This window comes from Leucoraja erinacea, chromosome 22 (assembly GCF_028641065.1).
Source record: "Leucoraja erinacea ecotype New England chromosome 22, Leri_hhj_1, whole genome shotgun sequence".
NCBI classification, from domain to species: Eukaryota; Metazoa; Chordata; class Chondrichthyes; order Rajiformes; family Rajidae; genus Leucoraja; species Leucoraja erinaceus.
The window spans coordinates 22,200,298-22,227,586 of record NC_073398.1 but is presented as its reverse complement, the minus strand read 5'-3'; the positions used below and the strand labels follow the sequence as shown (position 1 = coordinate 22,227,586).

General features: G+C 42.4%; 1 protein-coding gene across 4 annotated transcripts in view; it reads right to left on the bottom strand.

Moving 5' to 3' along the window:
• Positions 1 to 429: 429 nt before the first annotated feature.
• sema3c (sema domain, immunoglobulin domain (Ig), short basic domain, secreted, (semaphorin) 3C) overlaps positions 430 to 27,289 on the bottom strand; it is a 217,888-nt gene continuing 191,028 nt past the window's right edge. For all 4 annotated transcript variants that reach the window (XM_055653098.1, XM_055653099.1, XM_055653100.1 and 1 more), the window contains 7 exons: positions 25,706 to 25,928; positions 24,358 to 24,446; positions 16,215 to 16,256; positions 12,372 to 12,529; positions 7,371 to 7,438; positions 2,896 to 3,026; positions 430 to 2,340 (listed from right to left, as the gene is read on the bottom strand). In XM_055653098.1, coding sequence (XP_055509073.1) covers positions 1,921 to 2,340; positions 2,896 to 3,026; positions 7,371 to 7,438; positions 12,372 to 12,529; positions 16,215 to 16,256; positions 24,358 to 24,446; positions 25,706 to 25,928 — 1,131 coding nt within the window. In that variant the 3' untranslated portion in view covers positions 430 to 1,920. The remainder of the gene's footprint in view (positions 2,341 to 2,895; positions 3,027 to 7,370; positions 7,439 to 12,371; positions 12,530 to 16,214; positions 16,257 to 24,357; positions 24,447 to 25,705; positions 25,929 to 27,289) is intronic.

Sequence of the window (27,289 nt, the reverse complement as noted above, 5' to 3'; positions counted from 1 at the left end):
CATTTTTCCATGGTGTCTGATGCATAAATGCAACCGAAAATCTTATGTCAACTAATTGAGTTTAATATTTGTTACATCGAAAAAAGTGTCATTTATTATTTCTTGGCTAGGGTCTCCACAATTTTGGGGGATTTGCACTACATTAGCTAATCTCAGCATGAATGGGGCTGTCCACACAACTGGTCTCAGTACCTATGTTTTAAAGAAGTAAAAGGGAACACCATTCCTTACCTTCTACCCTGGGACCCTGTGTGAAAGTCTACATTATTAGATGGTGGAAATGAATGGTCATTTGAGTCAGATACTTTAAGACAGCGGGTGAATGATGAATCTGCTTCAGAATACCCATGCCACCAGGGCTGGAAGTGAAAAAGAACACTAGGCCTTTTAACACAAGGTAGAGAGAACAAACATATTACAAAAGATTCATTGTGTCTTTGAAGATTTATTATCATCACCATGAAAGTACATTGTGTCATGATATACATAATTTAGAACATACCAGTTTAATCTATACTTTATCTACACATTAACCTAATTTATAGGAGCACACAGTTCCATTTCTACTTTGCTTTTTTCTATGACTTGAATGCAATTTTTATAAAAATTTTGTACAAAGATATTTGAACTGCAGCTTACAAAGGCAGATGGAAATACTTTTTGCACTTAATCTACACATTACAGCACACCAAATAACATTTGAATTTGCCAAAACATTGAAACATACTAAATAATATCCTACACATTTCATTTACAATAAAGACTCGGAACACATTTATTTTTACAATCTGCAGTTTGATCCTAGCAGGAACACCAGAGGCAGCTGATTCAATTTGTGGTTATTTATGGGTTTGCAGGTTGTGCCTGGAGCTTGAGTAAATGTGCCTTGAGGTTTGGCAACGTGTAGATGTGTTACTCAGGGCTTATACCCATTTACCCAATGAAGATTGACGTTCATTTAATGACCAAATATCGTCATGTTTTCATTGTGATTAATCGTTTCACAATGGGGCCAAAGTTAATTTTCTTATTTTCCACATCTCAAAGTGGATAAGGAATAATGCAATAACAAGATGTAAATGCTAAAAGTTTGAAATTAAAACAGCTAATATTACAAACATACCACAATCAATTGACCGACAGGCCGTTACAACCCAGAGGAAAGTTTATGCAAGATGCTCACCTTAACCACCTTGCAAAAGGTGATGGGATTGCTCTGAGTTTCCGCTATGTCATGCCAATTTTCTAACGTACAGCAGCTTTAAATTTTCAAAGTAACAATTCTTTTGACAGCATAATATCTATTTTCTCTATATATAATACTTAGAGAACAGATTTCTTAAAATAATTCCCCTCAGGGCTTTGCTCTTAAGATACCAACATTTTACACCATTATACATCACATTAAAGCACAAGATCTAGTATTCTTTGGACCTGCCAACCTCTCCGTACAGTAGGATGTCAGGACTAGTACCACACCAAGCTAATAGCATACTTTCTCATGAAAAGACTGGATGTTTTGGCCCACCCCGGCCATTAAATTCTGATGAGCTGATCATTAGTCTTGGCTAAGAGCCAAACACAAGTTGGGAAAGTCAGAGGGCTTTGGGTTACTGATCGAAAGCAGAGGTCCGAGTGAAGTTACCTTCAAACGCTTCAACAGAATACAGCTGCCTTCTAAGTTACTCTAACCAGACAAAAATGAAAACTAAATGCACATCTGGACCTTACATATGAGAAATGTATTACACAGACCAGGCAACAGTATTAAATGTTCTGTTACTCATAACATGCTCAGACAGTAAGAATTTACTTGTACTTCAAAAGGATAAAAATAGTAAAAGGTGACTACAGATACATTCTGTACAATTTATATTAAATAGTTTTACACTAACAAAGACATTCTTTGCAAGCAGTCCTTTAAGTAACAGGCAAATGGTTTCTTCTATTCCGACTTTTTCTTCTGTCGATGAGGGCCTTTAGTTTTGAGTGATCTATTCTGATTGATTGCCTCTCACCATTGGGTCTCTGCTTGTGCCAGCTCTCTTTACAGTACTTATTGATCGCCTGCATTTCGGAGTAACTGAATAGTCCTATCAGATCCTTGTGGAGGACCTGCACACCACTCAGGTCGTTGGCGGCAGTCCAGGGCCACGGTGCCCCTTTGGTAATTCTGGGGGAAACCAATTCCGGGTCAACAACCTTCAGTTTAACTTTGGTCACGGTGCTTTTAAAGTTGTTCTCAGTGGCAATGCAGTGATAGAGACCTCGGTCATTGCTCTGCACGGAACGAATCAGGAGGCCGTGCTCAGTCACAAGAATTCTGTCGTCTTGCTTTACCTATTTGGAAAGAGACACTCAATTTGAAATGATGCACAGCTGAAGGCAGAAAGACAATTCTGAACAAATCATGCACACTTTGAACATCAATCCCTAGTGCAACATTGGAGAAAGGTTTCAACTTTTCAGGAGGTCCACAGAAAAGGTCATGTACAATCATACCCTGTACCTTGTTGCTCTGTGTCTGATGAGAGAACAAGGTAGGGTGGGAGTCCTCAGAATCTCAGATCTTGTTCTTGAGGCATTTGAAGACAAGGCAGAGAGAAGGGCATCTCAATGATTGGAGCCTTCAATCACCACAGTAGACTATCCAATTGTCAAAATGGGGCCCAGCACAAATTGTAGGAACAAAAAGATTGACGGAAATGGTGAAAGAGGGGGAATGTACAACAGAATAGTCTGGAACAATATAAACAGTAGAAGACTAAAAAAAATCTGGTCAACAGAAGATGAGGGAAAACAGCCTGGAATTTTGGAAATGCAAGATGTGAAGTTGGAGCTGCCGATTCACTCTTGGGAACAAATTAAGAACAAAACAATAATTTGCTACAATACCTCCTTTCTTCTGTCGTTTGATTTCTGCATCAACCATTTGGCGGATGCTTGGGGTGACTTTGGTGTGCATTCAAGGAAGGCAGTGCTGTTTTTCACTCCATATTGCACAGACTCCACAGCATTTCTGTATTCTGAAAGTAATGCAATTTTAAACATACATAATACACATATATAACATTACACGTTAAAGAAAAAAGCTTGACATGAATCCATACTGCTATATTATCCCAGATTCCATGGGCTTTAATCTTTTCGATCAGTTTTTCCCTGTGTGACCTTATCAAAGGCCTACTGGTCCATGTAGACTACATCAATCTCTAGTTGGAATTTTTCAAAAGATGACTACTAGATTAGTAAAACGGATCTTCCCATCAACCCTTACAGACTATCCCTCCCTCATTATGTGCAGATTATTCATGTTCTTCAGAATTTCTATTTTCAATAATTTCCCTTTGGTTGGATATAATTGAAAAGAAAATGACAGATCCGTAAATAATCTATAATGTTTGACCACATTTTAAGTCTGGATACATGTTCTTTATATCAAAACGGATACTGATGGTCTTGTGGAACTTTGCAAATGGCAAACTTTCTGAATAAAAGGAGGCAAAATATGTATAAACTGAATGGGCATATAACAAATAAAGCTGTAAATGCATTGGGAATAAATATTCTTATGTGATTTTTTCTTCCTAGTGACATGTTATTTATATTAATGTATTTATATTTCTTACTTTAAGTCAATTGAACTGATATTTTACAAAAGATATTTGGATGCAAGTATCTCAGAGTGTTTCTTTCAACCGCTTGGTTTTTCATAATTTTGTGTTTGGGAATAACTTGACAAAATAAAAGATTAAAAAGCAAATGGTGACTGAGGTAGCACTGAAATCTTTTAGCAGCCCAGCGAAAATTACGTCCTAAAAATTCTGTAATGATAATAAAGTTGACCTATGCCTTTATTTCGTCATTGCCGCCCTGTGAAAAGCTTGGCAAGGGTTTATTGTTCAATTGTATTAATTAATAATCTTTCTAGGTGTTATTTGTCACTATGTCTCTGCAGATCACCAAGGCAAGGATTGGTAGGAAACTGTAAACTTTTCCAGACTACAATGAAAAAGCTTATTATCTTATCATGAAATTATTGATATTTTCAGAACAGCTCGTCATGGCAGAAGAGCAAGGTGACGTTGGAAGAATGAGGAGGTAGAAAAAAACCTAAGGTCTACATAAAAAGCTTTCAAAAGCAGGTAAAGAATTAGCCAACATATTCAGACGGTTGAATGTCTGAAATATTATTGCCTGAAGGTGGGGTATGAGGTCCATGAGAAAATATTTTACAGAATACATTTATCTGTCTAAGTTTCTAACATGATACGAAACAGACACTGCCATCAACTCTGATAACAAGTGATCAGTCCAGGAGTGGAGTGCGGTGGGCATGCTTGCACAAGCACATTCATTCACCTTGTTGCCGAGAACAGCACACCTGGCAATACAAGTTGGGTCTCTCGCCTACTAAATATTGTCCACAGATAGCAAAGTGCAAACAGGCTGCAGCTTTCAAATGTAGCTTCATAAAATGATCAAAAAGATGCTCTCTTGGAAAAAGAAAGGAATTCCACATGAGGATGGAACTCTGAGTGCTGATATGTGCTAAAACAAAACGGGAATGATAAGTTCACTCAGAGGGGATTTCTTCTTTGTGGTTTTATAAATTCTTGTCATTTTTGTGTTCCATACAAGTAACATTAGCTCATCCTTTACTGGGCAGACAATTCTCGGATCTCTTTCTGGATAATGCTTTGTCGAGATGACATTTAACATATAATTGGATATTTCTTGGCTCCCAACTTTTACGATGTGTCAAAATTGAATATTTTACTTGTCCGCCTAAATACACACTGACAACGAATGCCAGCCATGCCACGAAAATATAATAAAAATACCAGGGAGGGTGAACTTTAAAATATATAGTTATAAGGCCAGAAAAATGAGTTGATTAGTTTAGTAAGGAGTCCTGGATAAGCATAGTCAGAGGATACTCACATTTGCGTGTTAGAAGAATAATGGAGATATTTTCAGACAGAAAATGTGATGAGTATGCATTAATGATTGAGGACATTTACCATACAGCACTGATGCTTTTAATTTACTGGCATGCAAATCCTGAGCCAATGGGTTGACTTGAATCTAGACGAGTTAGTCTCAGTTAGTCAGAAGCAAATAGAGTGCCTTCCAGGGCAGGAAATCTGCCCAAAATATAATTGTCAAGCAGTCTTTAACAGAATCAACTTGAAGTGATCACTGAGCATGTGTCTATTTCATTCAAGTGGTACTTGTTCTTTATTATTTGAACGTGGTCAATCTCTTTGCTAACATAGGAGACAAAGAAAAGTGCGTGACTAATACTTGTCCATTAATATTGACAATGGTTATTACCAGGTTATAGCGTTTACTGTTACAGACTGAAAATAATCGTTTACGATGTGTTACCAAACCTTTCCCAGACTCTAAATGTCTTAATGCTGCAACACGACAAACAACTAAAATTTTAACTAATGTGTAAGGACAAATAAAAGCAAATAATAATCCCTTAACATTCATCCATGGGCCTCAATTTTAGATCATCAGAAATTATAATAATGCAGGTTAATAGGCTTACTGAATAAAAACATAAGTGTGACACTGGGTTTTCTTATGCAGGGATGGGCATGAAGAGAAGAGGGGTTTTGTTAAACTTTTATAATTTTGATTTGATTGGAGGTGGAATGCTGTTAATGCTGGTTCTGTGTTCATGTTATAAATAAGAGTATGGGAGACTCAAGGTATTTAAAACAACAAATTACTGGGTTATCATGGGCTCTTTTCTTCCAGCAAAGAGAAGACTGAGAAACAATGCAAAGTATATCTTTAAGACGGTAAAAGGCTTTGAAACAGTCGACAGGGCGGCATAGTGGTGCAATGATAGAGCTGCTGCCTTAAAGCACCAGATACTACAGTTTGATCCTGATTACAAACTCTGTACGGAGTTTGCATGTTCTCCCTGTGACCGTGTGAGTTTTCTCCGAATGCTCTGGTTTCCTCTCACATTCCAAACTCTGTGTGCCATCTATATCTCTAATTTCCCTTTCCCCTGACTCTGAGTCTGAGGAAGGGCCTCAACCCAAAACATCACCCATTCCTTCTCTCCAGAGATGCTGCCTGACCCGTTGAGTTACTCCAGCAGTTTGTGTCTATCTTCAGTTTAAACCAGCATCTGTAGTTCCTTTCTACAGGTGTATAGATTAATTGGCTTCTATACATTGTCCCTCGTGTGTAGGATAGAACTAGGATACAGGTGGTCACTGGTCAGTGTGGACTTAGTGGACCAAAGGCCCCGTTTACACGCTATATCTCTAAACTTAATTAAACTAAAGACAGTGAAAAATATATTTTCTTCTTCAGGCAAAGGAAGAATACAGATCTGTAAAGGGCCTGCTCCACTTAGACGATTTTTCGGCGGACTGCTGGCGACTGTCAAGTTCGCGGCACTCGCCTGAAAAACCAAGAACTATTACATTATCTATGTGTGCACTGTATTTACAGACCTGTTATGCTGATGCAAGTAAGAATTTCATTGCTCTTTATTCGACACAAAAGACAATTAAGCACACTCTTGACTCTCTTGCTATTTAATAATACCTAAAGGGCCTGTCCCACTTAGGCAAATTTTTAGGCAACTGTCAGCGACAGTCACAGTCATATGCGGGATGCCAAAAGGGACCCATCCTACGACAATGTCTATGACAAGGTACTACCTAGCCGATGTCAAGCTGCGATAAGCTACGTCAACCGGCGACACAATTCCTCGCCACTTGGGATGTCCACCTACGACCATACATATGACAGCCACGAAGGCAGCCACGACAATCTTCGACTACACAGGCGACAACCTACAACAACCGAAGTCAACCTACCTCCACCTGCGACAAGCTACGACAAGCTAAGACCCTGTCGGCCACAAATGAAGACAACTGAAGACATCTCTTGACGCCGGTACTGTCACTGGTTGACGTAGGATGACGTAAGTTGTCGCCAATGGAATTCACTGAGGTCATCACCCGGCGACAACCAACATCATCTGGCGTCATCCTGGCGACAACCTACGACAGGAGAAGGCAGGCAACATCAACCCCACTGTCGCCGAGAGGTTTAGAACATTTCAAGATCCAGCAGCGACAAGAAAAAAGTTTTGACACTTGAGGAGACAGCTCACAATACAGGCGTCACCCTGTGACCATGTGGCAACAGCCTATTTTCTGGCTGTAGCCGAAAAAAATTGCCTAAGTGAGACAGGCCCTTAAACTTAATTTCTGCTCGTTTGTGATGATGATGAGTTTGAAAGTTCCATACCTAGTTCCATACCTAACTTTATATTGTAAATAGCCTTCAATATCTCTGCTGCCTCATGAATAACAATGTGTAATGCTCACCTTTCAGATTAAAGCCTCTGCACTGGGTCATTGGGTTGCCATGTCGGACATCCTGTCTTCGACTCCTCCTGTGACCAGACACAAACATACGAGAATTATGATAGAGTTTAATCCGTGGTTGTTTCTGAGCACCTCGTGAGAAGTAATGTTGCAAAACAGATTTCCAAACTGCACAGCAACTTTATTAAGGGCACTTTCTGCAGAAAGTTAGTATTGGCATTGAGTTATTACCCTGTACAGGTGCACAACCTTTTATCCGAAGATCCAAATAACGAAAACCTCCGAATAGCGACATTTTTTCGGTCCTTGAAGAAAGGTCCTTGAAAACGTTCACCGAGGGCGGCCCGCAGAGGTGACAGCAGAACCTCCGGTCGGTCCTCGAAGAAAGGGGAACTAAATCCCCATTCATAAAAGAGAAGGTGAGGGTATATTGCGCGGGAGGGTTAATAATTGACAATATGCTGCTACCTGCCAGCTGCGTTAAAAAGTTCCTACGGTAGACTCACGATACACAGTGTATCGTGAGTCTTGCGTGGGAACCTTTTAACTCAGCGTGCAGGCAGCAGTAGATTGTCGCTCCCTTCAGTTTCACCCCACCAACACCCCTCTGCTTCCCGGCCATGTGTGTGACCCCTTCCCTCCCCTCTCCAGCTCCCCGCTCATTGCACCGGCGCGGGGGCTTTGTACTGTCTTCACGTCGCGATGCTAGCAGCACAGTGCCAGTCACCAGAGACGTCAGGACCAACGGAACACCGACCCCCAGGCCCACTGCAAGCACGGAGATCCCAGATCAGCAACTCCAGCCCAGCCCCATTCCAACTCCAGAGGAACACGCTCCCCGTATGGGCAGAAGCTGATGGTGTGCAAGGGGTACGTCTTGTTCTTGGGGTGGCGCAGCTCGGGCTGTGGGCGAACTGCCACTTGTCGCCATAGCGGCCCATCGGGGAGCGGATTCCTCTGGAGTTGGAGGGGGAGGGGGGTATTGTGCTGTTTGATCGCCCCCTACTATTCCAGGGACAGGGAGACAGGACGTTCACCGAGGGCGGCCCGCAGAGGTGACAGCGGAACCTCCGGTCGGTCCTCGAAGAAAGGGGAACTAAATCCCCATCCATAAAAGAGAAGGTGAGAGTATATTGCGCGGGAGGGTTAATAATTGACAATATGCTGCTGCCTGCCCGCTGTTAAAAAGTTCCCACGGTAGACACGATACACAGTGTATCGTGAGTCTTGCGTGGGAACTTTCTAACTCAGCGTGCAGGCAGCAGCAGATTGTCGCTCCCTTCAGTTTCACCCCACCTACACCCCTCTGCTCCCCGGCCATGTGTGTGACCCCATCCCTCCCCTCTCCAGCTCCCCGCTCATCGCACCGGCGCGGGGGCTTTGTACTGTCTTCACGTCGGCGATGGCAGCCAGCAGGCTAGTGCAGTCACCGGAGACGTCAGGACCAATTGGACGTCGACCACCAGGCCCACCGCAAGCACGGAGAACCCAGAGACCCACAGCCTGCAGCAGCCCAGCCCAGCCCCGCTCCAACTACAGAGGAACCTGGGTTGCGGATGACGGGGCGCAGCTCGGGGCGTCGTAGGGGCCCATCGGGGAGCGGGTTCCTGTTGGTCCTGACGTCTCCGGCCACCTGCTATCCTCTGGGAGCTGTACCGCCCTTGCAGGAGAGTGGGGTTGTTTGCAGTTGCAGAGGGAGGGGGCAAGGGCGGTACAGTTCCCAGTCTCAGCTCCAGTCCAGGGGGGTGGCCGGAGACGTCAGGACCAACGGGACAGCGACCCCCAGGCCCACTGCAAGCACGGAGATCCCAGAGACCCACAGCCAGCAGCAACTCCAGCCCAGCCCCGCTCCAACTCCAGAGGAACACGTAGGGGCAGAAGCTGATGGTGTGCAAGGTGTTCTTGGGGTGGCGCAGCTCGGGCTGTGGGCAAACTGCCACTTGTCGCCGTAGCGGCCCATCGGGGAGCGGATTCCTCTGGAGTTGGAGGGGGAGGGGGGTATTGTGCTGTTTGATCGCCCCCTGCTATCCCAGGGACAGGGAGACACAGCGGCGTTTTAGACTGGTGGGCAATCACTTCCAAAGTTCTGCCGACACAGTCAGTACACCTCTCCTACACTGCATTTCATACAAACATTTATTCTGCATGAAAAAACGACATTGAAGACTCAAACTCGCGACCGAGTAATTGCCGGGATCAAGGCGCAAACTCGCGACCTTGCGGATATGAGCCGAGCACTCTACCACTGAGCCAGCCATTAAAATCTACGCTAAAAAAATTCCATTCCGAAGACCGACAAATTCTGAATTATGAAAAGTGTCTGGTCCCAAGGCTGTCGGATAAAAGGTTGTGCACCTGTATTATTAATTGGGAAGATACTGTGAAAATTTTTGTTTTGCATGTTATTTTGTCAAATCATACTGTACATGAACATAATCAAACTGTGCAACAGATAGTACAAAGAGAAACAAAAAATGCAGTGTATAGGTTTTGGTTGCAGTGAAAATGGAAAAATATAATTCCAAGGGATGGTAGATTAGAACTATGCCACGTAGATTAAGAAGCATCTTATTTGTAGTCTGATAACAGAGGGGAAGAAGCTGCTCTGAGTCTGGTGGGATGTGCTTGGAGGTTTTTGTAACTTGGTTCTTGGTTCTTGGTTTCTTCGTCCTCCAAAATATTCCAAATGGAATTTAAACTGGAGGTGGTACCTCATGGTGGTACCCCATCTCCCCCCTCCCCAACACCTCTCTCTCCCCCTCTCCTCCCCCCCCCCCATCTCTCCTCCCCCTCTCTCCCTCTCCTACCCCCCTTCCCTCTCTAACCCCCCCACCCCCTTCCCTCTCTCTCTCTGCCCCCTCCCCTCTGTCCCTCTTCCACCTCTCCCCCTACCCCTCCCTCCCCACTCTTCCACCTCTCCCACTTACCCCACCCCTCTCTCTCTCCCTCCCTTCCCCGTCCCTCCCCCTCACCCCCCCACCCCTACCCCTCTGTCCCTCTTCCACCACTCCCCCTACCCCTCTCTCCCCTACCCACTCTTCCACTTCTCTCCCCCCCTCTCCCTCCACCCCTCTCCCTCTCCACTAACCTGCCCAATGGGAGGGAGATGATAAGGGAATGACTGGGATGAGCCTGGTCCTTGATTATGTCAGCTGTTTTCCCCGAGGCAGCGTGAAGTGTAGATGGAGTTGGTAGGGAGAGGCTGGTTTTGCAAGAAAGTTGCAGGTTCTGCAACAGATTTCTCCCTCAGCATTGGGGGCAAGAATTCCTTTGCTATCACCAATGAAATTGTTGATTACAAATTGAAGTTTTCTTTGAAAGAAGTTAGTTTTGTCCATCAATGCATTAGAATTCCTGGTAAGAAGCTACTTTCTTAATAATCATGGAATATCTTTGGTCATAAGGAGCTTTACATTGCGAGTCATAGAGTCATACAGCACGGGGACAGACCCTTCGGCCCAACTTATCTATGTTGACCAAGATGCCCCATCTAAGCCATTATTATTTACCTGCATTTGGTCCATATTCATCTAAACCTTTCCTATCCATATACCTGCCCAAGTGTCTTTTAAATGTTGTTATTGTACCCGTCTCTAAAACTACCTCCTCTGGCAGCTCATTCCACATATGCATCACCCTCTGTGAGAAAACGTGGCCCCTCGGGTTCCTATTAAATCTTTGTGCTCACATCCTAAACCTATGCCCCCTGGTTCTTGATGTCCCCCTATCCTGGGTAAAAGACTCTGCACTCACCCTATCTATTCCTCTCATTATTTTATACATAAGTTCACCCCAGAGCCTCCTGCACTCCAAGGGATAAAACCCTAGCCTGCCCAATCTTTCCCTATAGCTCAGGTCCTCAAGTCCTGGCAACTCCCAATAAATCTCTGCACTCTTTCCAGTTTAGTGACATCCTTTGTACAGCAGGGTGACCAAGACTGAACACAATACTCCAAATTTATGCACATTTTCCATCAACAGGGCAACTGGATAAAGGTGCAGAGTCCAGGTGTCTTCCATGATGGGTCATTAGGAAACCAATCCATCTGCAAGGGGTATTGCAAAGAGTGATTTGTTTGCCCTTCCCTTTAAATGCCGGGTTTATTGTTTACTGGCCCAATTGGGAATTAATCTGTGCTAATTGAGCAGATTGGTGAAGTATCGTTTGGCGTTATTTGAATCCTGAGCCTGCGATTAAGTATCTTATTACCTCTCCACTGCCGCTTCTGTCCTCTCTGGAAAACATTTCATTCTCTGCATAAATGCGTGCAATAGAAATGCCAGTGGAGTCTGAACAAGTGATTATTTTACAAAAGTAAAAATTGAAAAGAATCATTCATGGATGATAATGTGCTAGTTTGGTGCTGTAGTCTACCATTGACGTTCCAAATTGCACACCAGTTCAGAATCTCTCATTAAAAGCAGAGCCATTGCTTTCAGGCAGCTCAATGCATCATTCTTTCATGAGGGTGAAAAGCTTATTCAAAATCAGCACTGGCCTTAAAGAAAGAGACCAATACATTGCACTTAATGATGGTTTTATGAGTTTGTTCCTCCCTTTCCCATTTTGTCATTACAGACTTGTTTTAATTGAGTTTGTTCCCATTTCAGCAGCAGCTGGGGCTTAATTGATAGGACCAAGGTAATGGATCTAAAGGCCCCTTTGTTTTACAGTTTAGACATCCAGAGTCACCCTCCAAGCAGGTGTTGGTGTCAGCAGTAGCATCAGGCCTATAGAGGGAGAATGGGGTAATAGCCATTATAATTTATTCATAAGCCGTGAACTCCTTTGTCGCAGTGGTTTTCTTAAGGCTACTTGTTAACATATTAGATTGAAATCACTGAGACAATACAGCACAATGATCATTGCAGCATATTGATATTATCCTTTAGCTGAAGGATCTATTCGAATAACCTTCAAGTCATTTGATCGCTGACTACATTGTGAATGTATTGGTCTTTCACTAAGACTTTTCAGGCAACATTTGTTGTTTCACTTACCTTTTGCCAGTTAGATAAAACCTGGAGCAGGATTTGCCATCCCAAGCACAGTAAGGGTCCCTGGCCAAGCAGCAGTCAGCACATGCTGTACCATAGACATGGCATCGATGAAAGGACACCTGGGCTACACCTTCATCAGAGCTCACATACAGTTGTTGCTGAAGCAAAAACAAAAATGGTGCTTAATATAAACAATCTTTTCTCCTTTTGGCTGCAAAGAACACATTCCTGACACAATTCAATAAACAGATTTAGATGGGCTTTCTTTTTTCCATAGCTTTGTCCTAATGCTACCTTGCTTGTGTTGCAGCATTGTGGTTAAGTTGCTGGGCTGGGACAGAGAGACAGCATTGTCGTTAAATTGCTGGATTGGTATCCAGATGTCCAGATAATTAATTCCACCAGGGGAAAACTGCTACGTAATTATCCATTTCACCTTGGGTCATTCTCCCTTTTTTCACCTTTCCCATCCCGCTCCTCATTACTTGGACTCATCACCCTTCCCCACCTGGTTTCATTTGCCCAGCATCCATATCTCCATCTTCCTATGTTTCTTCTCAGTTGGTTCACCTCTCCCGTGCCATGGTGGCACGGTGGCGCGGTGGTAGAGTTGCTGCCTTACAAAGCCAGAGACCCGGGTTTGATCCTGACTACAGGTGCAATCTGTACAGAGGTTGGACGTGCTCCCCGTGACTGGCATGGGTTTTCTCCAAGATCTTTCCTCCCACACTCTGGGATGTGCGGGGATCGCTGGTCGGTGCGGACTTGGTGGGCTGAAAGGCCTGTTTCCGCACTGTATCTCTAAACTAAACTATCCTCTCCCTCACCTGACTTCATGTACCTATCATCTCCCTTCACCCCAAACTCACCTGGTCCAACCTACCACCTACCAGCCACCATATCTAATGTTCTCCCTCTCTACCACCTGGCTCCATCTACCAATATATATATTTTGCTTATGTTTCTACCTATTACCTGGCAAACTCTGTTTCAACACTCCCTCGTCCTCTTCCCCATCTGACCCTGTCTGCTCATCATCCCCTCTTCACCTGCTTCCACCTACCATCTATCAGTCACTGCCCCACTCCTCCACTCCTCCACCGCTCCACCGCTTTCTATATACTGACTATTTTCCTTCTACATGCTCACTCTAGATGGAAGGTCTTGACCTGAATTGTCATCCATCACTTTGCCTCAACAGACGCTGCTTGACCTGCTGACTTCCTCCAGCAGGTTGCTTTATTTGATCTGGTTCATTAATGTCTACCATTAATGTCTGCCATTCTGAATCAATATGGGTTATGTGTAATTCTAAACTTGCAGCAAAATGGCTCATAACTTCTCACTTTCTCAGTGAGTATTAGTTAGTGGCAGGTACATTGTTTAAAGACTTACTTTCACAAAAGGTGAGCATGCAGTGAACTAGATGAGACCACAGATCCTTTGGTCTTTACATCTAAGGAACATGCCATCCCATTGATATCACTGATCTGTTATGGTCTGTGAGCAAAGAGGTATTTTTGAAATGCCACAAACCGAAAAGCCCCACAAATATGTTCAGATAAAGCCCCTGTCCCACTGTACGAGGTCATTCAAGACTTCTCCTCAGTTTTTCCCTGATTCGAACTCGGAGAATGTCTGTAGCGGGTCCGTAGGAGTTCGTGGATGTCTCGTAGCGGCTCGTACGAGTAAAAAGTAACAATTTTTTTCCACACGAGTATTTTTTTACTCGGGGACATTTTTTGCAGGGATGAAAAAATGTTACGAGTTTACCGGATGTCCCGAGTACCTACCGTTAACATTACGAGCCGCTAAGAAACATCCACAAACTCTTATTAACGTTCCAGGTGGCCCAGCCGCTGAGTGGACTCTCCCGACGCCAGGGCAACACCACCCGGTGAGAACGGCCAGGAACATCGGGCCTCCGTAGAGGCAACTGTGGTGGCCTCAATAGGCCTGACTTTGGGTGAACTTCGGGTGGGGACTGGACATTGTGCCTTCCCCCACAGTGGTATCCATTGTGGGGGGATGATTTTTTTGTCTGTAAGTTAATCCTGTTAGTCTTTGTCCAAGATGGCTGCCGTGAAGAGAGAGTGGACGCTGGCGCGCTTTAGCTGCCGCTGCTCTCTCTTCACATTGTGTTTTTGATTTTTGTTTTTGGACTGAATTCTGTTTTTAATTTGTGTTTCTGTGATGTTTTTATTATTTATTTTATTCTGATTATATGTTTTTTATTCCTGTTAATCTTTAACAGGTGATCCTTGAGGTAAGGTAAGGTAAGGCAAGGTAAGGTGTCCTTGAGATGTCTGAAAGGTGCCCAAAAATAAAATTTATTATTATTATTATTATGGACCTGCTACGGACATTCTCGGAGTTTGAATCAGGGGAAAACTCGGGAGAACTCTTGAATTGCCTCATACAGTGGAACAGGGGCTTATCTTTGGCTGCATAAATATCTAAAAACCTTCAACACATTTGCCACAAAGAAAAATGCTCTACATGTTTGTGCTCAGCACAAGTGTCCTGCCTTCCTTCATCTAGATTCATCTCATCCTTCTTTTCCTTTCTCTTTCATGCTTATTCAATCTATCCTTAAATGTGTTTTAAAGGTGTTATTCACCTCAATTAATCCTGCAATAATAGCGAGTTCCATTTTCTGAAAACATTTTCTCTGTAAAACAGTTCCCGAGAATTCCTTATTGGGTTTAAAAAAGACACTCTTCTAAGAGTGGCCACTGTTCTGGCCTCAACTGCAATTGGAAAGTTTTTCATCACATCTATACACCCGGACATGGATTTCCACTACCTGTTGAATTTGTATGCAAGTAGATTCTAATCATGTGTAGTATGATCTGATTTAATTGGATAGGATGCAAACAAAAGCTTTTCACCATATCTGAGTACATGTAACAATGATAACTCAATACCAATACCGAAACCTATTCCCACACTGACCAATTATTTTTAAAATCGTTAATCTCTGTTTTCTAGTCATCTTATGATCCAGTCTTCTATTTTTGAAATGAAAGTCTTCTATTTTTATTTTTCATGTTCTTGTCTTAGTCATGTCTATCTTATTGAACAGTCTTTGGAAATATGTACATATATGATATCTATTCTATTACGATCAGCATCTTCTGTTACTTCCTTCTGTAACTCAATAGAGAAGGTTAAACATATGGTCTTTTGGAAATAATATTGAACAATAGCAACTTTTGAATTTCCAAGTTTTTTTCTATTACTTATTTCAGTAAGGATTCCAGTGTCTTTTCTATCAATCTTTGGTTATTTGATCCAGAATTCAACTCAGCTTTTCCATCAATTCAATATTTTTGCTGTTGAAAATCTTGTGGCCAGACATTTGTCCAGGGTAATGGTCCTTTGCTGTGCACTACTTCTGAAACGTAGTGTAGACTTAAATAATTAATTATTTTAATGAACGTGCCAAATTTAGTTCAAAAATTAAATAGACTTTTGTCTTAGCATTCTAACTTCTCACCAAAAAAGTATAGAGTTGATATGTCTGTTAAAATTTTATTTTTGCTCGTTTTTTCTGCTTTAAAAATGTTTGGTAACCACTTACATCATAACATTGAACATTTTAGTTTTGCAAATGAAATAATGCAAATCTCTCTGAGCAGGATTACTATATCTATTGATAGAAATACTTGCCACAGTTTGATGTACAGCATGATCTGCTATTTCACCTTTCCATTAATTTGCAGTTCCAGAGCCAATGCTAACTCATAAAAACATTTTGTACCAATTCAAAAACAGCATCATATCAGTGATCAACTATTTTATTGCAATAAAGAGACGGCCATCATTAAAACAAAAATCTACCTTTTTGGATGAAATCTTCATTGTTGTGATAGCTGATCGATTCTATAAAAAGAAAAATAATCAGAATTTTTAAGCATTCTTGACAGATTACCAAGTCAGCATATTGGCAAATCGCCAAATAAATTTATATTAAGGCTACGAATAATAAATAGCACATTGACCTGATACAACTTTCCTGTTTGAAATTGTTTTATCTATTGATGTAATAGTCTTTGGTGATCTACCATTTCCTGAGGTCAATTAGCCACAAATATAAAGGAATAATTGTGTATTGTTTTAGGTTTCAGATTTTAGATGAGATAGGCATACAACCTGAAAATAGCTTCAAACCTAATGATGCTGAAGGTCGACTGATGGGCAAATTAAGTGTGGTTTACAGCCCCACGTGTGAAGGCACCACATTGAGCCAATCTACCACGTTGAGCACAACTGCCCTGTCCTGCACTGTTCTATTGGGTACCATTGGAAGCCTTGAAATGTCTCTGAAGTTCAGAATATGGCTTCAGATTACCAACTTTATTTGAAATGATCTATTGCCCTGGATGAAATCAACACTTTCATACAATTTTAATCAACTTAAAGAAAGTTGAAATCAAAAATTAATCAGAAGTCAAAGCACCTTGATAAAGTTAAACTTTCACAGTATTAATCAATCCTATATATTTGAGACCGACTATTTCAGGTTTGACTTCACAGGTATGACCACCAGAATTTTGCAAGTGGGGCCACATCTCGGACACCTAAGTTTCCTGACTCAGCCTGGAGTTTGTAAATATATATTTTTTCCTTTTGCCATGAGGCTGAGAATCCCTCAAAGTGGAAACATCCTGCCATTTCCAAAACAGGCAGCATCAATGAGAAGACATTTTAGGTGTAATTCTCTTGGTCAGAACTGGGATAAGATCTGATAAAGTTGTCTGATTGTTGAGCAGTCGGCCCCTCCCTGTGAATTACATGAGCAAAACTACCTCCAACTATTGGCTCACACAATGTTATCAATAAATACTATCCATTTTAACGATTTGCACGAGGTGCTAGAAATCCCAATAATATGAACCCATGTGCAACATGAACACTTTTTCATCTGAACCCCCCCCCCCCCATATTGAAACTATTAAGAAAAAGGTTGATTCAAAGTTAACTTTTTTGGATTGCAATTACTAAGGAATAGTGTCCAACTTTCTCATAGGTTGTTGTGCTTTTTAGGTGCGACTAATGTCCAAAATAACTGTCTATTGAAGTAGATGATGCTTTGGCAGTCTGCTTGCTCCCATTGCTGAAGTCTTGGGACCTAATCCTAAAGTCTGAAACACAAACCTCACCTCCTGCTTGCATTCAGTTTGTTGAGGCCCCTATCCTTTCCTCTGCCTCACTATCAGATCAAGCGTGATGTAATGGAAAGGAAGTCTGCTCTGGGGAAAATGAAACATTTTACTGTATTCCCTTTTGACTGTCTGTGATGGAACTGCAGGAATTATCTGCACCTGAAGACTCTCTGATGATTCTGACCAACTTGTCTCGCAGTAGTTTGTATACTATTGCTACTGTCCTCCCAGGAAAAAAAAGACACAGTTGACTCAAAATCAAATTAACTCCTCTTTTGATTGAATTTATATAACCAAAGAGATCAGATAAACACCAGGAAACGTCAAGACCAATAAACGTCTCCCACTAGACGATAAATATCACTAACTTTTCATTAGTGAAAATAGGTCATGAAAATTCCTTCCCTTATTAAATTGTTGTTGTTCACAATGTATTTTAAACACACTCCAAAAGAAAAAGAGTGTCAAAGTTAGTAACCTGAGGAGTCAATATGCACATTGGTTGAGAATATAAAGATCCGATTTGCCTCAAAACGACTGGAATAGCACTCAGCCAAATGACAAACATAGAATCTGAAACCATGCATTTGTTGAGGGGCACCTAACACTGTGCTACTGTTTGGCCCTTATTCCAAGACCAGGATTTATTTACATACATGCTTATAAAGATTCATGGTCAGAGAAGTACTGTGGTTAAAGTATTAGGCTAGTATCTAGAGGCCCTGACTATTCATCCAGAATCACATGCTCAAATGCCAGCACTACAGCTGGGAAATGTAAATTTATGTCATTAAATTAATTTAATTAAATATAGAAGGAAACGTTAGCACGAATAAACTACTGGAATATTATATAAATCCATCTGATTCATTACTGGCCTTAAGGCAAAGTCCCCCAGATTTATCCCAATGTAGCTTATAATGTGACCCAGACTGAAAAAATGGTGCGATCTTACATATTTAAGAAGGAACTGCAGATGCTGGAAAATCGAAGGTAGACAAAAATGCTGGAGTAACTCAGCGGGTGAAGCAGCATTTATGGAGCGAAGGAAATAGGCAATGTTTCGGGTTGAGACCCTTCTTCAGACTACGAAACGTTGCCTATTTCCTTCGCTCCATAGATGACATTGTATTTTCAGCTTTATGGTGATCAACTTGTTTTATGTTGGAAATTTTAGATATGAGCACAATTTCCCCTCTCCTCTAAAAAATCATGGTCTGTAACTTCCTTTTCACAGGTCTGGGAAAAACTGTTGTGCAGCTGGAAAAAGACTTAAGTTGGTGCAAAATAAAAACCCACCCATTTCCAGGCCTCTTTGTGTTTTGTGGGTAATTCAACTCCTGACATTATACGGGGTTTCCATGAAGAGTAGGAAACAGGCTCCACTGTAAAACTCTTGTTTAACTCAGCCTCACTGGTTTGAAAAGCAAGCATAGGGCAGTCTGAAGAAGGGTCTCGACCCGAAACGTCACCCAATCCTTCTCTCCAGAGATGCTGCCTGTCCTGCTGAGTTACTCCAGCACTTTGTGTCTAATGTAGTTTGAATATTGACTTTTAAATTGACACAGATTTTAGGCAAACAGGGTTTGGAGATCCTGGTCATTTGAAAACGCTTCTTATTATGCTCTGATTAACCAGGATCTTAGAACCGTTTTGGCCTAAAGATCTGTGTCATTTAAAAAAGGCAATAGTCAAAACTGCATTATTTGCCCTCACTGAGATGTATGACCTGAGAAATCAAATACAAGCTCAGATGTGTGACTGTGTTCCTTCTTATGTGGAGGTCCAGATGACCATTCTCAAATTCCTGGTCTTGGGATCATTCCAGACCAATGTCACTAATCTCCTGCTACAGATTTTGCCCATTGTTCAATTATAGATTTCTCCAAGCTCTATAGTCCAATATAATTGTTGATTGGCCCACTGGAGTGCACAGAATGATCACAGGGAAACATGTAGGAAGGAACTACAGATGCCGGTTTAAACCAAATTTGTTCATTTTCCATACTTCCCTGAACTGTGGGTAAGTAGACTATTATCTGAATGGTGGCCGATTAGGAAAAGGGGAGATGCAACGAGACCTGGGTGTCATGGTACAGCAGTCATTAAAAGTAGGCATGCAGGTGCAGCAGGCAGTGAAGAAGGCGAATGGTATATTAGCATTCATAGCAAAAGGATTTCAGTATAGGAGCAGGGTGGTTCTACTGCAGTTGTACAGGGTCTTGGTGAGACCACACCTGGAGTATTGCATACAGTTTTGGTCTCCTAATCTGAGGAAATACATTCTTGCCATAGAGGGAGTACAGAGAAGGTTCACCAGACTGATTCCTGGGATGTCAGGACTTTCATATGAAGAAAGACTGGATAGACTTGGTTTGTACTCGCTAGAATTTAGAAGATTGAGGGGGGATCTTATAGAAACTTACAAAATTCTTAAGGGGCTGGACAGGCTAGATGCTGGAAGATTGTTCCCGATATTGGGGAAGTCAGAACAAGGGGTCACAGTTTAAGGATAAGGGGGAAATCTTTTAGGACCGAGATGAGGAAAACATTTTTCACACAGAGAGTGGTGAATCTCTGGAATTCTCTGCCACAGAAGGTAGTTGAGGCCAGTTCATTGGCTATATTTAAGAGGGAGATAGATGTGGCCCTTGTGGCTAAAGGGATCAGGGGGTATGGAGAGAAGGCAGGTACAGGATACTGAGTTGGATGATCAGCCATGATCATATTGAATGGCGGTGCAGGCTCGAAGGGCCGAATAGCCTACTCCTGCACCTATTTTTTATGTTTCTATGTTTCTATTCCTATTCTACACATCCCTGATGTTATTACTAATCTCCTCGGCAACCTTTTGCCATAAGAACCTGCTCATACCATTAGGATGCAGGCTATCCATCTAGAGAGTAATTTCTTCTCTTAGCCTGTCCCATGCATTCTGACGAAGCACAATTCCCCACCCGTGACAGTCCTATTCATATGTGCACATCCCTTTAAAGGCCGACTCCCCAGGTTGCGGCTTGTAGCTGACTGCTGGCATCTGTGAGAGCCTGCAATGAATTAATGGAATTGCATTTGCTGATACTGGCCCAGGGTAGTGCAACATGGGGAAAGATAATAATGTTGCTCTGGGAACATCGCAAATGATGTTCACAATCTTTATGGGACTTTAAAAAACAGCGTTAGAATGACATACAACACTATTTAAGTGTCATTAAATTGCAGTTAAGCAAGTTCTAGGCACAAGTCAACATTTATAATTGAAACTGCCTGTGGAGATATATTACACAAAGAGATTCATTCTTAGTTGGCATCTTTAACACAATAAATATTTATATGAGCACATTGTATCCCACATCTTCAATTCAGTTGCATTAATTTCAATGGCACAAAGTTTGAATGCAGAGAGCACAGCAACTGTATGATCTGCATATTTCTACCAACCAAGAGTGAATTTCTAGATCCTTATCAGACTTCGTCCAATGGAAGTGGTGAGCTGGCAGGAATATGGATTAAAAAAACAGGTATGCATTTAAAGTCGACATATAGCATATGTGTTTTGCTATTGGTGATAGACATGTTGAAGCAATGACAGCTAAAATGAGAACTATGTTATGGCCTCAAATATTCTCCTCCTTTACTCTCACTTGCGCTGAAGACTACAATTATAGACAATAGACAATAGGTGCGGGAGTGGGCCATTCGGCCCTTCGAGCCAGCACCGCCATTCAATGTGATCATGGCTGATCATCCCCAATCAGTACCCTGTTCCTGCCTTCTCCCCATATACCCTGACTCTGCTATCTTTAAGAGCTCTATCTAGCTCTCTTGAAAGTATCCAGAGAACCGGCCTCCACCGTCCTCTGAGACAGAGAATTCCACAAACTCACAACTCTGAGAAAAAGTGTTTCCTCATCTCCGTTCTAAATGGCTTACCCCTTATTCTTGGACTGTGGCACCTGGTTCTGGACTCCCCCAACATCAGGAACATATTTCCTGCCTCTAGCGTGCCCAAACCCTTAACAATCTTGTATGTTTCAATAAGATATCCTCTCATCCTTCTAAACTCCAGCGTGTACAAGCCCAGCCGCTCCATTCTCTGAGCATATGACAGTCCCGCCATCCCAGGAATTAACCTTGTTAACCTACGCTGCATTCACTCAATAGCAAGAATGTCCTTCCTCAAATTAGGGGACCAAAACTGCACACAATACTCCAGGTGTGGTCTCACTAGGGCCCTGTACAACTGCTCCTACACTCGACTCCTCTTGTTATAAAGGCCAACATGCCATTCACTTTCTTCACTACCTGCTGTACCTGCATGCTTACTTTCATAGACTTTCATAGCCATTTAGATAGTAATCTGCCTTCCTGTTTTTGCAACCAAAGTGGATAACCTCACATTTATCCACATTAAATTTAATCTGCCATGCATCTGCCCACACCCCCAAACTGTCCAAGTCACCCTGCATTCTCATAGCACCACACAGTTCACACTGCCGCCCAGCTTTGTGTCAGCAAATTTGCTAATGTTACTTTGAATCCCTTCATTCAAATCATTGATGTATATTGTAAATAGTTGTGGTCCCAGCACCGAGCCTTGCGGTATCCCACTAGTCACTGCCTGCCATTCTGAAAGGGACCATGAAAAAGCATGAAGAGTGGGAGAAGTAGATAGAAGTTCCCAGCAGCCCTGTAGAATTTCCAGCAATTCTCAGAAGCACCAGGAAGTGAAAATAATTCTCGACAGTGCCACGTTACCCAGAGAAAAATCACAGTGGCATTGATGTGGAGAATTGGTCGGTTTTTCATAATGCTTATAATGCCCCTTAGGAAACCTGAACGTAAACCTCTGGAGGCTTTGCTCCCCACCCAAGGCTTCCGTGCGGTTCCCGGAGGTTTTTGTCAGTCTCCCTACCTGCTTTCACTACCTGCAACCTCCGGCAACCACCTGCAACCTCCGGAAACCGCACGGAAACCTTAGGTGGGGCGCAAAGTCTCCAGAGGTTTCCGTTCAGGTTTCTTAAGTGGGACAGGGGGATTAAGGATTGTTTGCTTAGTTTAGTTTAGAGATGCAGCACGGAAATAGGCCCATAGGCCCACTAAGTCCGTGCAGACCAGCGATCCCTGCACATTAACACTATCCTACACACACAAGGGACAATCTACACTGATACCAAACCAATTAACCTACATACTTGTAGGTTCTGTAGGTTATTTAATCCGTGGACAGGGGCGGAAATCGGCCAAAACACGGGGGGGGGGGACAGAATTTCTTGGTGCCTCACGTGCGCACACACACACACGAGGCTTTGGCTGTGGGCCCTGTGGACGGTAACATCGGAAGCTGACCTGGTTGATGACCAACTCTGAACTCCAGCAACAGCAGCTTCGTCCGCCCCGAATCGTGGGGCTTCAATCGGCCTATTCGCGGGGCTTTTCATTGCCCAGCGCAACTTAAAACCGGCCGCAGGATCTACCATCGCCCGGCGATTTTAAGCTGCGCCGGGCGATGAAAAGCCCCGCGAACAGGCCGATTCAAGCTCTGCGCTATAATCTTTGCTCCACCAGGACGTCTCTCTCCTCCAATCACCGCGCTCATTCCTCAGTCCCACCCCCCCTCTTCCGCCTCTGACCGACACCTCCCTCCTCCAATCATTGCGCTGAATCATCATGTCCCATCCACCCCCACTGCCAATGACCGACACCTCTCTCGTCCAATCGGCACCCTCAACCATCAGTCCCAACCCCACTGTCTCGCTGAAAGCGGAGATTTTTAATCGTTTTTTCACCAAATTTTAAAATCCAGATTACAAAACATTGGAGGGATTGTCCCCCACCTCCCAAAACATGGAGGGGACGTGTTTCCCCTGTCCCCCCCGTCCCCCCCCCCCCCCCCCCGGGATTTCCGCCCATGATCCGTGGAGATGAGGTGCAAAGTTGAATTAAACGGTGTCCATTTGACTAATGAAGCATTTCTTTGCCTTTGAATCATCAGGAGAATGCAGTGGGCCGGGAGAATGGCCATGCTGTGAACTGAAGGCAGAAGTGTGGGGCTTGATGTCAAATGGTCAAACCACTAGTTATACATTCGATACGATCTGGCAACTCCACAACCCCGTCTGCTAAATCACAGAAAGTTGGCTTATGTTTAAATAAACATTTAAATTGCTCTCTTCTGTCAAGCACTTTCCCTCTGAACTACTGGAACAAATTATTACCCACGTTGCTTCCCCCCCCCACAAGTATCCCCATTGTTGAAGCAGACTTCAGAATTGCCAAAAAAAATAATGCAGGGAGTTCACTATGTATTATTTACAAGAATTTCAAGAAATTATATAAATACTTTTTGCCATTATTTATTTCAAACGGGCTACAATTAGCTGAATTTTATGATCTGCATTGACAAAAAAAGTGAATGTAAGTGAATGGAATGAATAAACTGCATTGTTTAACTTAACACATCGCAGCCTTCACAGTGTCATAACACATATCTACTCAGTTAGTCTACCAGTAAACCCACGGGCATGAGACTTCAAAGCATGAATGGTTTGACTGCCTTGAAAACATTACAGATCTTTGGGGACTTGTATAATTAGGAGCACACTCTATACGTCTTCCGGATTGAACCTAAAGCAGCAGTCTGATGATAAAGACCGTGCTGATTGTTTCCACATGGGCCTCTGATGCAGCATCTAACTTGGCCCGTATATGAATTTAGCCAATAGCTTTTCATCTATGAAACTTTGGAAAGGCTTTCTTATAAATTCCAACCTGCTGACTAGATGCTACATAGCCTGATTTTTAAAAAATGGTCAAACCTCAAAAACTTCAATTTCTTCCAAGATAAGCTCCTCCTTATTTGATGTGTTTTTTGACAAGACCACAATCTTCTGGACGGTTCCCTTATCTGAAAGACATATCAGAAACAAATCAATTTGCCAATCAGAATTTGGCTCAATGGAACCTTAAAATATCTAATTCGTTTTCTTGAAGGAAGTTTTGAATGAATAACCTGATAACAAAACTAAACACGGTTTCCGTACTGGGAGAGATGCCTGTTTTTACCTGGTGAATGCGAACAACTTTTGGTGATATTATAATGCGAGCAAGATCTGCTTCTTCACATTGGGGATGAAAAAATAAAATAACAGCAGATGTGTACATTCAATATAAAGAGTCCACCATCACCTGCTTTACACAGGTGACAATAAAAATACCCCCCCCCCCCAGCAAGCATGAAATGTGTCACAAAAAGCTGGAGTAACTCAGCGGGTCAGACAGCACCTCTGCAGAAAAGGAATATTTCCAGAAATGCTGTCTGACCCTCTGAGTTACTCCAGCTTTTTGTGTCTAATTTCAGTTTAAACCAGCATCCGCAATTCCTTCCGACAAATGAAATATATCATGCTGGTCTGAGGCAATATGTGATGTTGGTCTCTATTCTTCAATGGACATTTGTTGTTCTGTCATGCATTGCTTCCAATGCAGATTTTGGAGAGAGCACATTAATGATGAGTCATGGATAGGACAGACATTTAGAACCATTTTCCCCAGGGTGGAAATGTCAAGGACTCGAGGGCATATCCAGTCCTTGACAATCATCCTTATAAAGTTATCGTGAATAGGTGGAATGTGAAAGTATGCAGGTAGTTGAAAGGGGGGTGGGAGGATAAAATCCTCCCTGCATTAGTTCAGGGGTATGCCAAGCCAATGGCCTTGCAGAGAGAGGAGAGACTAGGGTCAATGATAAAGTGAAAATATATCCAAGGTGGAGTTAGGAGTTTGGAAGTGGGTCATCAAACCAGCTGTTTAAAGGCTGCTGAAGTGAAGGTGTTTTCTTCAATGAAGGAGCCCCTCACTCTATAACACCATGGGTCAGCGTTGTAGCATCCATTTAAGAAGATGGAAGAAAGAATTGGAGTAGGTCCTCTTTGGTGCAGACCTGCTCCTGGCTCTCTGATGATATCCCCTTGACATTATTGCATGAGCCTGGCCAGTAATGTTATGTTAGCTGGCAGTGTCCCCCAGACAACACCTTTTTAGTTAACAAAGAGCAGGTCTATATCATTCTCCTGAACATCCAACAAACAAGATGTTTTCCTCCACAAAGCAAAGTTATAGGCATCGCTTATTGAGATTTAGACTCACTTTAAAAAAATATCTTACCTGTGCCGAGAAAGAGGACGTGATATCTTCCATCAGCTGCCTTCACTTGGTCCACCACTATCTTGGTGTACTTATAATCAGTGTTAATCCTCACTATCAGCGGCTGTTTATTGATCGGATAGACAGAGTTATACATCGTAGGATGGTTCCTGATAAACGTTACCACTTCATCGGGATAATCCTTTGTTGACAACGTGTTTGGTGTAAATGCTCCTCCAGGGCACTAATAATTAAATATAAAACCACAGCAAGAACAATTAGGTTTCAGTAAAATCTCTTGTTTATCTCGGTCTGTAATTTATCATGCAATTTATGTTATTCTGGATTTTGGATTTTTAAAAAACATATTCACAGATATTATAGACACTCATATTACTCTTTTTTTCTTGCTGCTTTCAAATAGATATTTTGAGACAGTAAATTATATCTGTCCAAAGTGAATCAGAACTTACACTGTATTAAAGTGCAGTGGTTATTGCCTGATAAAACACGGCTGATAATCTGGAGTTCAAAAAAAGTAAAATGTATAACATTTAAACAGGCAAAACCCACGAATATATTATATAAAAAGCTGAGGAAAACTTCAGGGCCGAATAGAGGATCATATAATTTCAATTCAAAATTGAATTGAAATCCTGGTAATTTCACCAACTTTGTTAATCCTGTGTATTTGTTGAGGCGATGGTCCAAGCTTTAATTTCCCATGCTATGTTTTTGTTTATCCTGCTGTATAATAAAAATGATGCAAGCAATTACTGATTCTCCATCTCACTTGCACCACTCTGTCTTCAGCCTCCTACACTGTTCCAATGAAGTGCACGAGGAACCTCACCTTCCAACTAGACACAATTCAATTTGTTGATTTTGGCTATGAGTACAACATATTTGGATATTCACCCTTTCCAAATATGCACCTTACATTTCCAGCAGTGAGTTTCTTTCCCTCTTCAGGTTTTATTCGTCTCCTGCTATTCACTTTGTCATCATATTAATTTTTTGTTGTTTACTGCCCTTTATCACCCTCTCACTACTGGGCTCATAACCAGTTTTACCATTCAGTCTTTCCAGCCCCCCTTCCTCTCACAAAAATTCTGCAGAAGGGTCTTGACCCAAAACGTCGCCTATTGACGTTCATCAGAAATGTTGCCTGACCCGTTGATTTACTCTAGCACTTTGCATCCTTTTGTGTAAACCAACATCTATGGTTCCATGTTTCTAAATCTTTCCCTTTGTTTCCTTTTTCCCCTCACTCCTGGTTTATCTTGAACTTTACAAGACCACCCTGACGTGGGGGCTTCGACCGCCCCGACGTTTGGGCTTCGATCACCGGCTGCGGGAGCTTCACTCGCCCCGAATGCGGATGGTTCGACTGCCCCATCCGCAGGAGAAGATTAGACTTTATTGTCTTCCATCACAGAGGAATGTGGGGAATCCGCTGTGGTGGATGTTTATGTTAACTTTTATATAGTTGTATGTCTTGTGTTTTTTTTAAGTATGGCTGTATGGTAAATCAAGTATCACTGTGCCTTAATTGGCACACGTGACAATAAAATACCCTTTGAACTCTTTACAAATGCTGCCTGA